This window comes from Microtus oregoni, unplaced genomic scaffold, assembly GCF_018167655.1.
Source record: "Microtus oregoni isolate MIOR12 unplaced genomic scaffold, Mior012 000013F_ref0000133, whole genome shotgun sequence".
Classification (NCBI taxonomy): Eukaryota; Metazoa; Chordata; class Mammalia; order Rodentia; family Cricetidae; genus Microtus; species Microtus oregoni.
Window position 1 is genome coordinate 47,282,184 of NW_024543072.1, and position 12,513 is coordinate 47,294,696.

General features: G+C 37.7%; 1 protein-coding gene across 6 annotated transcripts in view; it reads left to right on the forward strand.

The window, feature by feature from the left end:
• The window catches only part of Swt1 (SWT1 RNA endoribonuclease homolog), a 77,515-nt gene that overhangs the window by 52,901 nt on the left and 12,101 nt on the right, over positions 1–12,513 (forward strand). For 5 of the 6 annotated variants that reach the window (XM_041662961.1, XM_041662959.1, XM_041662962.1 and 2 more), the window contains 2 exons: positions 3,552–3,683; positions 10,844–10,910. In XM_041662961.1, the coding sequence (XP_041518895.1) occupies positions 3,552–3,683; positions 10,844–10,910 (199 nt within the window). Of the gene's footprint in view, positions 1–3,551; positions 3,684–10,843; positions 10,914–12,513 lie in introns of those variants that run through there. The other variant, XR_005975470.1, reaches the window with a different exon arrangement.

Sequence of the window (12,513 nt, forward strand, 5' to 3'; positions counted from 1 at the left end):
AGATCATTTAAAAAATATAAAATTTTTATTTTATATTTGTGTATGTGTGTGTAGTAGTGTCATAGTGTGGAGGTCAGAGGATAGCTTGCAGAAATGGGTTCTTTCCCTCTGCTGTGTGAGTTCCAGGAATCAAGCCCAGGGCATCAGGGTTAACAGCAAGTAGATTGTACTTGTTGAAGCCATTTTGCTGTCCCCTTTTTCCTACCATTGTTTGGGACCACTTGTGTTTTAGACGGGTGTTCTGAACCTGGGCTGCATTCCCCTTGAATAGTTTTGCAGACAGGTGCTGTTAGGATAGCTTATATCACTTAAAACCTCTGATTTTATTTTATTGGGTTTTGAGACAGGGTTTCTCTGTGTAGCCCTGACTGACCTGGAACTTGCTGTAAACCAGGCTGCCCTCGAACTCCCAGAGATCTGCCTGCCTCTGCTCCCGAGTGCTGGGATTAAAGGCGTGCGCCACACTGCCACAGGTATATTATATTGCATATTCCCTGTGCCTCATTCTCACCTATCTCCCCTTTTTTCTACCCTCCCATTTGTCTGCTTTGTTCTTAGGCTCCTTTTTTATTCCTTGGCTATAATTAAACATTTTTCAACAAATTTATGGCCTGATATTTGTCTTTCTAACCCATCATATGAAAAAGATAGCTACATCTGGCTTGTGAATTAAAAACTACAAAAATTTGTAATTTTTTATGAATCAGTTTCTTTTTCTACTCAACATATTTTTGGTGCTTTGGCTAATCAAATGTTCTTGTTTACAGAAAATTACCTTTTATAGGAGGCAGGAATGGCTGCTATAAAAAATATTTGAGTTGGGTGGTGGTGCATGACTTTAATCCCAGCATTTGGAGGGCAGAGGCAGAGTTTGAGGCCAGCCTGGTCTACAAGAGCTAGCTCCAGGACAGGTTCCAAGGCTACAGAGAAACCCTGTCAAAAAAGATACTTGAAAACATAGGAGTTGATCTATAATATTCATGCATTTGTACCACATGTTAAGAGAGCTCCATGCTATTTCTGAATAACAGACTGTGTATATATTAGCATTTCAGTAAGTTATGATGTTTATATTGTCTTAACAATACATATTTATTTAGCCTAGTTTTTTTAATATTTATTTATTATGTATACAATGTTCTGTCTGTATATATGTCTGCAGGCCAGAAGAGGGTACCAGACCTCTTTACAGATGGTTGTGAGCCACCATGTGGTTGCTGGGAATTGAACTCAGGACCTTTGGAAGAGCAGGCAATGCTCTTAACCACTGAGCCATCTCTCCAGCCCCTAGTTTTTTTTTTTTTTTAAACAAACCTAATTGTATACCAGAATTGCAAAAGAATTTATTGAACATAATTCTTTCACAAATAAATGCTCATTTGGGGGTCTGGTAAGTCTATTCTTAATTACTCATATAAGTTACTAGAATACACTTATGGTTAGTGTTATCAACTTCACAGAATCTAGAAACATCTGGAAGATGGGCCTTTGGTTGTGCCTGTTGAAGGCTATCTTGATTTCTTAATTAAGGTAGAAAGGCCCACCGACTGTAGGCAGCACTATTCTCTGGCTGGGTCCTGGATGTCTGAAGCAGAGGAAGTAAGCAGTGTAGATTTATCTCTTGCTCTCTGCTTCTTTACCGTCAATGCAATGTGACCAGTTTCTCAAGCTCCTATGACTCCATTCATACTCACGGTTAACTGAAGGAAACCTTTCCCTTCAGTTGATTTTGTCACAGTGTTTTATTATAGCAATAGGAAAAGGAACAGACAAGTTCTAGATACAACTATAAATGCCATCATTTTTGTGCCTTACTAATCAGTGTTGAACTTGCATCATATCAGGTCAGGTTTTTATTGTCTATTTACGAGGAAATTGGATGAGTGTTTTGTATTGCTGATTCATGTCGAACAATAATCTTTTATTTGGGCATGGTGATACAGTAATCCTACTGTTCAGGAGGGTGGGACAGAATGGCTGTGACTTGGAGGCCAGCCTGGGCTACATAAGATCCTGTCTGGAAAACAAAAAGGTTTCCTGCAGTTTGTCATTCAAGTTTTTGAGGTAATTGTTTAAATGTATATTTTTGGTTTGCAGAAAGATTTATAGTTACGATTCCTTTTACCTTTGTTATTACTATTCTCAGTGGCTTCATTAATAATACTAGGCAGGCAAAACCAATAAAAAAACTGATTTTGATAGTTCCTAATTTTCTATGAACTGATTAACCGGTTGAATAGCTTATTTCATAATGTTGAATCTAATGAGTCTGAAAGTAGATTGCAGCTTTCATACATAAGCCTGGTTTAAAATGTTTCTGTTGGGAAACTATAATGATTCACCACAAACTGTGTATCTTAAAGTAGCAGAAATTTATTTAGTCGTTGTTAAGAAGGCCTTTAAGTGGAAAAACAAAAGACTGGCGGGAACTCTAAGTAAGAATCTGCTCTGTCTTTGTCTTCCTCAGTCCTTGCCTAGTAATTGCGTCCCTCCAGTCTCTGCTTTTGTCTTCATGGAGAGAGTGTGGCCTACTCTAATCCAGTCCTTATTTAGCTGAACCATTTACATTTGCCAAAGACCTGTTTCAAGTGAGGTCCATACTGAAGCTCTAACACAGTGGTTCTCCACCTTCCTAACACTGCAGCCTTTTAATAAGTTTCTCATGTTGAGGTGACCTCTTAACTATGAAATTATTTTCATCGCTACTTCATAGTTGTAATTTAGCTACTGTTATGAATCATAACGTAGATATTTGATATTGCAGGTGGTCTTAGGTGACTCTGTGCAAGGGTCATTTGACCTCAAAGGGTCATAACTCATAGGTTAAGAAGGCATTGCTCTAGATGAATGTAAATTTGGGGAGGACACCATTCAGATACAATACAATGCGTTTTGATTTTTAATATAGTTGCTGTTACCTAAGTCAATATTTATTTATGTATTTAGAGACAGGGTTTCACTATGTAGCCCTGGCTGGCCTGGAACTCACTGTGTAGACTAGGTTAGCTCTGAACTTAGATCTGCCTGCTTCTGCTTTCTAACTGCTAGGATTAAAGTTGTGTACTACAATACGTCATCTTATTTTTAGTTTTGACCCATATATATAGCATAAACATTTAAAAATACTTTAGTATTTTATTAAGTAAATATTAAAGGTTTCACTAATTATTTTTTCTAATTCTTAATTCACAATAAGTTTTTGGAAGTAGAATTACAAGGATAAACATCCAGTTTTTTATTTAATCTGATACCTAATTCTTCATGTTTATGTTCTGGAGTACAGACTTGTATGTCTATTAGTAGTATTACTTCCCCTCCATCTCTGTGCTCTTTTAGAGTGAAGTTCCCTTTAAATTAGGTCTGTGTGGTGTGTGACCAAGATCCCTTGTGTGGATGTTAGCCCAGACCTCTCTCATGTCACTGTCTTTGATTTCCTACTTAAATAGATGAGCATTGCAAAAGATTACTCATATTATTTTTTATGTGTCATCAATGAAAACACTTATAAGTACTAAATGAGCACATACTTTTTTTCTTTCTGTTTTTTTTAGCACAGATGTGTTTCAGACACTGGACTCAAGTTCAACTCTGACCACTTCAAAAATAGCATCATTTGAAGAAGCATTTATATATCTTCAAAAGTTAATGGCAGCTGTAAAGGATATTCTTGAAGGAATTCAAAGGTAAGCATTGTATTAAATCTAAAGTTTATAAATCTTACATTTATCAGCTTAATTTAGACTTGCTAGGAGTCGTCTAGCAAGTTAGAAACTATTGGCTGTTTTTGAGATAGGGTCTCACTACATAGCCTTGACTGGTCCGGTCTGAACCAGGCTGGCTGCAAACTCACAAAAATCTGCCTGCCCCTGCTTCTTGAGTCCTGGAATTGAAGGTGTGCACCATTACACCTAGCAGATGATTGGCTTTTAGATTTACCTTTCTTAGTTTCCTATATTCTGTATCCTTTGTAGGAGAGGAAAATGGGAGAAACAAGTTAGTCTTCTGTGAGAAAACTTGGTGCATTTTGAAGCACATATTCTCTCTCCTTTTTTGTCCTGTGTGTGTTTGTGTGTGTGATTGATGTTGAGGTACTTTCCTCAAATCTTTCTTCATCTTATTTTTTGAGACAGGGTCTTTCATTGAACCTGGCGATTGCCATTTTGACTAGACTGACTGGCCAGTGAGCCCCAGAATCTTGTTTCTACTCTAGCACTGAGGTGACAGGTGTGCATAGTCATGTCTGAACTCAGATCCTAGTATTTGCTTCTGCAGTAAGCACTTTACCCGCTGAACCATTTTCCCAGCCTAAGGCTTAAGTTTAGATGACTTTGTTTTTCTTGTTTTGTTTAGTTGTATTTAGATAGAGGAATAAATACGACTAACATGTGTGTGTTTGACTGTGTAGACCTAATCATAAATTGCCATTTTAAAAATTAAATCTGTGCTTGGTTTTAAGAAAAGATGATTTTTATTAGTTGTTTAAAAACACATCTTGTGGTTTTGGTTTGAAATACCTTATAAGAGAGCGCGCTCTCTCTCTCTCCTCTGTGTGTGTGTGTGTGTGTGTGTGTGTGTGTGTGTGTGTGTGTGTGGTGTATTTGCACATTTGTGCAGGTCTCTCCACATTTACATGTTTGTGGAGGTCAGAGGCATGTATGTCCTGTTCTGTCTCTCTGCCTTATTCCCTTAAGATAGAGAGACTTCTGAGGTTAGACTAGTAGACAGCTCCAGTTGACCCTTGTATCTACTAACGGAACTGAGGTTTTAGGAGCACTATTTCTGTGGTGCTAGGGCTTCAAATTCATCTTTGCATGTTTGTACAGAAGGTGTTCTATGCCACTGAGCCCTTGGAACTGTTTTCTTTTTTTTTTTTTTTTTTTTTTGGTTTTTTTCGAGACAGAGTTTCTCTGTAGTTTTGGTGCCCGTCCCAGAACTAGCTCTTGTAGACCAGGATGGCCTCGAACTCCAAGAGATCCGCCTGCCTCTGCCTCCCGAGTGCTGGGATTAGAGGCGTGCGCCACCACCGCCCGGCTGGAACTGTTTTCTAAAATAATTGCCAACCTAAGATCTGGGATTTAATGTATTTCTTGATGTGTGATTTTATGAAATCTCTAAAAATTAATTGGCTGTGAGTTTCTTGCCCGTTTTTTCTCCCTGTACTGGGATCAAACCCAAGGCCTTGCATATGTCCTATTCCATTTTGACGTTTGAACAGACCATGTCCACCCACAGACAGTTCCTCCAATGTATGATTCTTAAAAAAGAACTATAATCACAGCATCTTTTCAGATCCACTGGTGCTTTAAACACTTTTGAATTTAAAATTTTATTTTATGAACATGACTTTTTGACATACTACTATGTTTGGATAGCTGAGCTCTTGAGATTATTCAAGGTTATTTATAAAAGCTCATCCTTCATTCCTCACGGAGTGTGGTGGCTTATAGCCATAATCTCAGCATTCAGAGCACGGAGACAGGAAGAGCTCAAGTTTGAAGTCAGACTAGTCTATATAGCATGGCCCTGTCTTTTTTTGTTTGTTTGTTTGTTTGTTTGTTTTGTTTTTTCGAGACAGGGTTTCTCTGTGGTTTTGGAGCCTGTCCTGGAACTAGCTCTTGTAGACCAGGCTGGTCTCGAACTCACAGAGATCCGCCTGCCTCTGCCTCCCGAGTGCTGGGATTAAAGGCGTGCGCCACCACCGCCCGGCTTGGCCCTGTCTTTTAAAAGGAGGATCAGTTCACTCAATGACAACACCTTAGCCTACTTGTAGTTGCCAGTTGTTGAAACAAATGTTTTGTAAGTAACCTTTAAAACTTCAACTTGGAGTTTTAGAAGTGATTCCTCAGCATTTAAACTAATTGTTTTGAACAAAATGCTTGTCTTTTAGTAATGAGCTTTCTTATTTTGAGTTAGATATTTACTCATAGAGGTTTGACCTTCTTCTAGGTGTGTCAGAGTCAGTGGGGATGGAAGACACTACCTCTTCCACATAGTTCCCTGAGCCCCAAGGTTTGGTGAAGACATCTCTCTCAGTCTCTACCCATTGTCCAGTTGTAGATCTCTGTATTAGTTCCCATCTACTGCAGGAGGAAGCTTCACTGATGATGACTGAGCAAGACCTGATGTGTGGGTAAAGCAGGATGTTGTTAAGGGTCATTATATTGCCACATTCCTTTAGCAGAACAGTAGTGTTTGGCTTTCCCTCTAGGTCCATGGCCTCTCTGGTCTCAGAGTCTTGGCCACCTGAGCGATGTCATTGATTGGGCCTTAGTTCCGATCAGTTAGTGTTCAGATGGAATGAAGCTCTAGTTAGGTGCCAGTTCCACATCTCTGTGTTCAGTGAGATATGTAGGTGTTGTCTTCAGTAATCAGGCTTTACCATCAGTTTGTGGAAAGCAACAGCTACTTGAATTATTTGAGGATTTCCGTGAGTCCCCTTTCAACAGCTCAATTAGATGAAACCCTTACCTGGTACTGGAGATTTCATTTAGTAGTTAGAGAAGTCAGTTGGGGCTTTGTCTCCCCTACTATTTGGTGGTTTATTTAAATTTATTTCATATATGTATGTATTTTAAGAATCTCCTACCATAGTAGGCCCTCAAATGGCCGTTAGTGTTACCTGTTTCTCCCTGTCTTCCCTCCCTGTCTCTCCATGACTGTGTATTCTATTTCCTCTTACTGGGAAGATCCTACCTTCAGTCCTTTACTCTACACCTAACATCTGTGGTAATATGGACTATAGCATTTCTATCAACTACTTAAAAGCTAATATTCACATATAGGAGAATACATACTATATTTGTCTTTGTAGATATGGATTACTTTACTCAGGATAATTTTTTTTCTAGCTCCAACTATTTACCTGAAAATTTCATATTTTTCTTTTATTTTTCTTAAATAACTAAGTGATATGCCATTGTGTAAATATACAACATTTTCTTTATCCATTTACCTATTCACCAAATCTCACCACCTAGAAATCATATTGTAGATCCCAGAGACCCATATTGTAGAAGGAGAGACATTTTTGCATTTTAACTGATAAACGGGAATATAGAAGATTATTTTTTAGGGGTGTCCATGTGATGTTTCAATATTTGTACACATTGTGTGATACTCAGATCAGGTTTTTAAAATAGCTACCTCCTTTGACTGGTGATGGTGGTACACACCTTTGATCCGAGCACTTGGGAGTCAGAGGCAGGCAGAGATCTCTGTAAGTTTAAGGCCATCCTGGGATAGCCAGAACTGTTACACAGAAAAACTCTGTCTTGAAAAAACAACAGCAACAAAAAATTAGCTATCTTCGCAAACACTTATCATTTCTTTATGATAAAGACATTCAAAATTCTTCCTTCGGATATTTTGAAATATACAGTTGAATGCATAGACTTTGTGAATCTAATCATAATTACCTGAGACTGAGGAGAGTAGGAGGGAGGGAGAAGAGAGGTTGATTGCTTTGTGGGTACAAAGTTATACCTAGGATTGAGAAGCTCTTATATAATAAGCACATAGTGTGACTGTACATAGTGATACTACATTTGTCTTTTTATATATAGCAAATTGCTTATGGATCCCTTCCCTCCCTGATGTGTGTGTATGCACATATATATGCATTGTGTGTGTGTGTGTGTGTGTGTGTGTGATTATTTATGGTTTATCTCTTTGGTTAGGAGGTTGTTATTTTATTTTATCTTATTTTTTGGTTTTTCAAGACAGTGTTTCTCTATGTAGTCCTGGCTGTCTTGAAACTCACTATGTGGACCAGGCTGGCCTTGAACTCAGAGATCTGCCTGCCTCTGCCTCCCAAGTTCTGGGATTAAAGTTGTGTGCCCCCATAGCCTGACATGAGGTTGTATTTTAAAATTACTTGCTAGGAGAAAACTTTTTCCATTGAAACTGGAATTATTAAAATTTTTGGACATTTTAAAGATACAATGGGGGCTGGAGAGATGGCACAGTGGCTAAGAGCACTGACTGTTCTTCCAGAGGTCCTGAGTTCAAGTCCCCCAGCAACACATGGTGGCTCACAACCATCTGTAATGAGATCTGGCGCCTTCCTGGCGTGCGGGCATACATGGAGGCAGAATGTTGTATACATAATAAATAAATCTTTAAAAACAAAGATATAATGGGTTGTCCCCCTTTTAAGACAGCAGAGTAGGGCTGGAGAGATGGCTCAGAGGTTAAGAGCATTTGACTGCTCTTCTAGAGGTCCTGAGTTCAATTCCCAGCAACCATGTGGTGTCTCACAACCATCTGTAACTTGATATGGTGCCCTCTTCTGGCCTGTAGGCAGAGCCTGTATACATAATAAATAATAAATCTTAAAAAAAAAAAAAGACAGCAGAGTACATTTCAGATTTTGACTGTGTCCTATGAAATAGCTTTAGAAGCTTTCCTAAGTATAATAAAGACAAATAATCTACAAAAATATAGCCGAAAATTTGAGATCACTTCACTTTGCTGTGGTATTATGATTGGCCTAGGGTTATTGTGGTGGTTAAAAGTCCTTTGGAATTTAAGAGTTAAAATGACTTGATTTCTTATTCGTTACAGTACCATTCATTTATTTTTTGGCTTAAACTAGATGAAGGTGTTTGTGGTAGTCATGCTACTGTTATAACTTTCATAGTTTTTTCTGTATCCTAGATCTATTAAGGATATTCTTAATATGATCCATATATGGTGATGAAATTAAAGGATAACCTCAGTTACATAGTTCAAGCCAGCCTGAGCTACATGAAACTAGTTGGTTTTTTTTTTTTGTTGTTGTTGTTGTTTTTTTTTTCTCTTTGACTCTTTTCTTTGGGGGCCCCACACCCAGCTCCCAAATAATCATACAAAGAGGCTTTTTCTTACCTATAATTGTCCAGCCTTATCTTGGCTTGTTTCCAGCCAGCTTTTCTTAACTTACACTATACTGTCTGTCCTTTGCCCTGTGGGCTTTTATCTTTCTCTATTTCTGTATATCTTTTCTTTCCTTCTTAGTATGTGTCTTGACTGTGTGGCTGGGTGGCTGGCCCTTGGTGTCCTCTCCTCCTTCTCTTATTCCCTTATCTCCTTTTCCCGGATTTCTCCTCCTATTAATTCTTTCTGCCTGCCAGCCCCACCTATTCTTTCTCCTGCCTCACTATTGGCCATTCAGCTCTTTATTAGACCAATCTAATGTTCAGACAGACAGAGTAACACAGCCTCACAGTGTTAAACAAATGCAACAGAAAAGAATGCAATACAATGCAAAACAAATATTCCACAGCAGAAACAAATGTGACCTATCTTTAATATTCTATAACGTGAAACCCTGTCTGAAGAAGCTTTTCCAAACCTATGATAGATAGATAGATAAATAAATAATAAAGGTTTTTCTATTATATTTATGTATTTGTTTGAGGCAAGGGTCAATAGCCAAGGGTATCTGGAACTCAATGTGAAGCCAATACTCGTCTTAAACAGGAGATAACCTTCCATGTTAATTTTCTACATACTGATGTTATAAACATTAAAATCATGTAAGGGTCTGGAGCAGTGGCTCAGTGGTTATGGAACAGTACTCTTCTTCCAGAGTACTGGGTTCAGTTCCCAGCACTCACATGGAGGATCACAACTGTCTGTAATTCCAGTCCCAGGGGATCTAGTGTCCTCTTTTGGCCTCATTGACCCCAGGCAGACATTCAATGCACAGACATACATGCAAACAAAAGACCCATAGCCATCAAACAAACAAACAAATAAGTTTTATATACAAAAAGAATACCTAACTATTAGAGGGTGGAAAATAATTGCCCTCTTTTTTATTCAAGATTTTTTTAAATATTTATTTATTTATTATTTATACAGTATTCTGTCTGCTTGTATGCCTGCAGGCCAGAAGAGCGCACCAGACCCTATTACAGGTGGTTGTGAGCCACCATGTGGTTGCTGGGAATTGAACTCAGGACCTTTGGAAGAGCAGACAGTGCTCTTAACCGCTGAGCCATCTCTCCAGTCCTTTATTCAAGATTTCTATCATTTGTTCTGTGTTACTTCCATCAGTACTCGCCTAATTAATTACTGGTTTTCATAGAGTGCTGTGCTGATAGATAGCTCAGTGTTATTTGAATTTGGCTACAGTCTTTTTAGGTGTCTGTTAGTTTTATTTGTTGTCTGTTTGAACTGGCTAAACATTATAGAAAGAAATCTGCAGTTAAAAGATAGGGTATAAATTTACATTTCTGTCTACCTTTTGAGAACTATGCGTTGTTATAATGTAATATGTGAATTATAATTTCACATGTAAGGGGGCTGGAGAGATGGCTCAGCAGTTAAGAGCATTGCCTGCTCTTCCAAAGGTCCTGAGTTCAATTCCCAGCAACCACATGGTGGCTCACAACCATCTGTAAGGAGGTCTGGTGTCCTCTTCTGGCCTGCAGGCATACACACAAACAGAACATTGTATACATAATAAATAAATATTTTAAAAAAAATAATTTCACATGTAAGAATGTTTATGGCAGGTAGGTCCAGTGGCACAGCCCTATAATTCAGTATTTGAGAGGTGGAGGCAGGGCAATTAGGTTTTCAGGGCCAGCCTTGGCTATATTTCTAGTTTGAGGACAATCTGGTCTATATGAAACTGTCTCAGCAGACTAAAAGAAGAATGTTTGTGATAGCTAATGTGTAGATATTAAAGTAGCTGAAATATTTTAATGAATTAATCTTAGTTGAATTAAGTTAATGGCTTGAATAAACATAATAATCATGGATATGTGTAAGTTTGAAGGATAAAATAAAAGGTTTTTAAAAATTAATTTCCATGGTTCTTTTGTTAATGTATCTTTTTTTGTTTTTTTTTTTTTAGAATTTTAGCTCCTAATAGTAATTTTCAAGATGTTGAGACTCTCTATAACTTCCTAGTCAAGTATGAGGTATGAAAAAAAATTTATATATTATTCACATAATATTTATATTGTATGAATATAAGTACAATAAGATTGCTATTGGTATTTTCTTTAAATGAAATTTTTTTTGATGCAGGATCTTCTGTTTTATACAGACTGGCCTAAATTAAAACTTGAGAGTGTCATAAAAATTTGCCAATGACATTTGTTTTTCTACCTGTTTAAAAAAAATGTATATATTTAAGATACACAAGATAATGTTTTGTAGGACATGATAGCTCATGCCTATAGTCTCAGGACTCAGGAGGCTAAGGCAGGAAAATTATTATGATTTAGAGATCACTATGGGCTACGTAGTAAGTACCAGGTTAGCCTGGGCTGTGAGAAATCTTGTTTCAAAAAACAAAACAAAACAAAAATAAACAAAGGGGGATGGAGGTGGGGCTCAGCTTTTAACAGCATATATTGCTTATATAATCCAGGAGATCCAGTGCCTTTTTCTGGCCTCTGTGGGTGTTTGTGTGCACAGACGCACATACCCACACTCTAAAAGTTTTTATCTTAAAAAAACAAGTAGTTATTACATTCAAGTAATAAACAGAACCACCTTCTTATATAATATCCCCTTTAATGGGCAATAAAATTAAAATCTACCTTTTTAGCAAAACAATCCGAAATTTAATGATGTTATTAACTATAGTCTTCATGTTTTATAGTAGCTTGCTGCATTTGTTCATCTGTATCTTCTTCTCCAATCTATTCCTTACCAATAACATAACCAATTTTTATCTTGTTCCCTAAGTGAAATTACAATAGAGTCCTGAAATATACTTGTTTCAGCACAGAATTCTTTCTTATTGGGGAACTTAACATCTTGGGCAGGCCATTGCTTCATTGTGGGATGAATGCAAGATGTTCTATATCCTAGCTCCTTAGGTACTAAGTGTATGGAGCTATCCCAGCCATTATGACAACTATAAATATTGTACCACCCTACCCTGTTCACCTATCTAAAATGGTCTCCAGAGAAGAGGAGCCATTTCTTCAAGGAAAATATGATTCAGTTTTCTACTCAGTAATGGCATAGACCCTCGACTAAGAACTGAAGTGAGGTTGCAGTGTGTCTTCTACATTGACCTCCATGTTTTCCTTATCATTGCTGATCCAAGGACAGTGCTCTATTGATTTCTAATTTCTGGGTTTTTTTAAAGATTTATTTATTTATTGTGTATATAGTGTTGTTTCTGTCTGCATGTATACCTGTAGGCCAGAAGAGGACATCAGATTGCATTGTAGATGGTTGTGAGCCACCATGTGGTTGCTGGGAATTGAACTTAGAACCTTTGAACAAGCAGCCAGTGCTTTAACTGCTGAGCCATCTCTCCAGCCCTAATTCCTGTTTGTTAAACGCTCTCTGCTGCTATTTTTTATCCTGTCTTTCAATTTTATGTGTATATGGTGTCTTTTGTTGTGCATTTGTTTGTTTGTTTTCTTAAATTTATTTTATTATGTGCATTGGTGTTTGCTTATGTGTCTGTGAGAAGGTGTCAGATTCCCTGGAACTGGAGTTACAGGCAGTTGTGAGCTGTCGTGTGGATGCTGGGAATTGAACCTGAGTCCCCTGGAACAG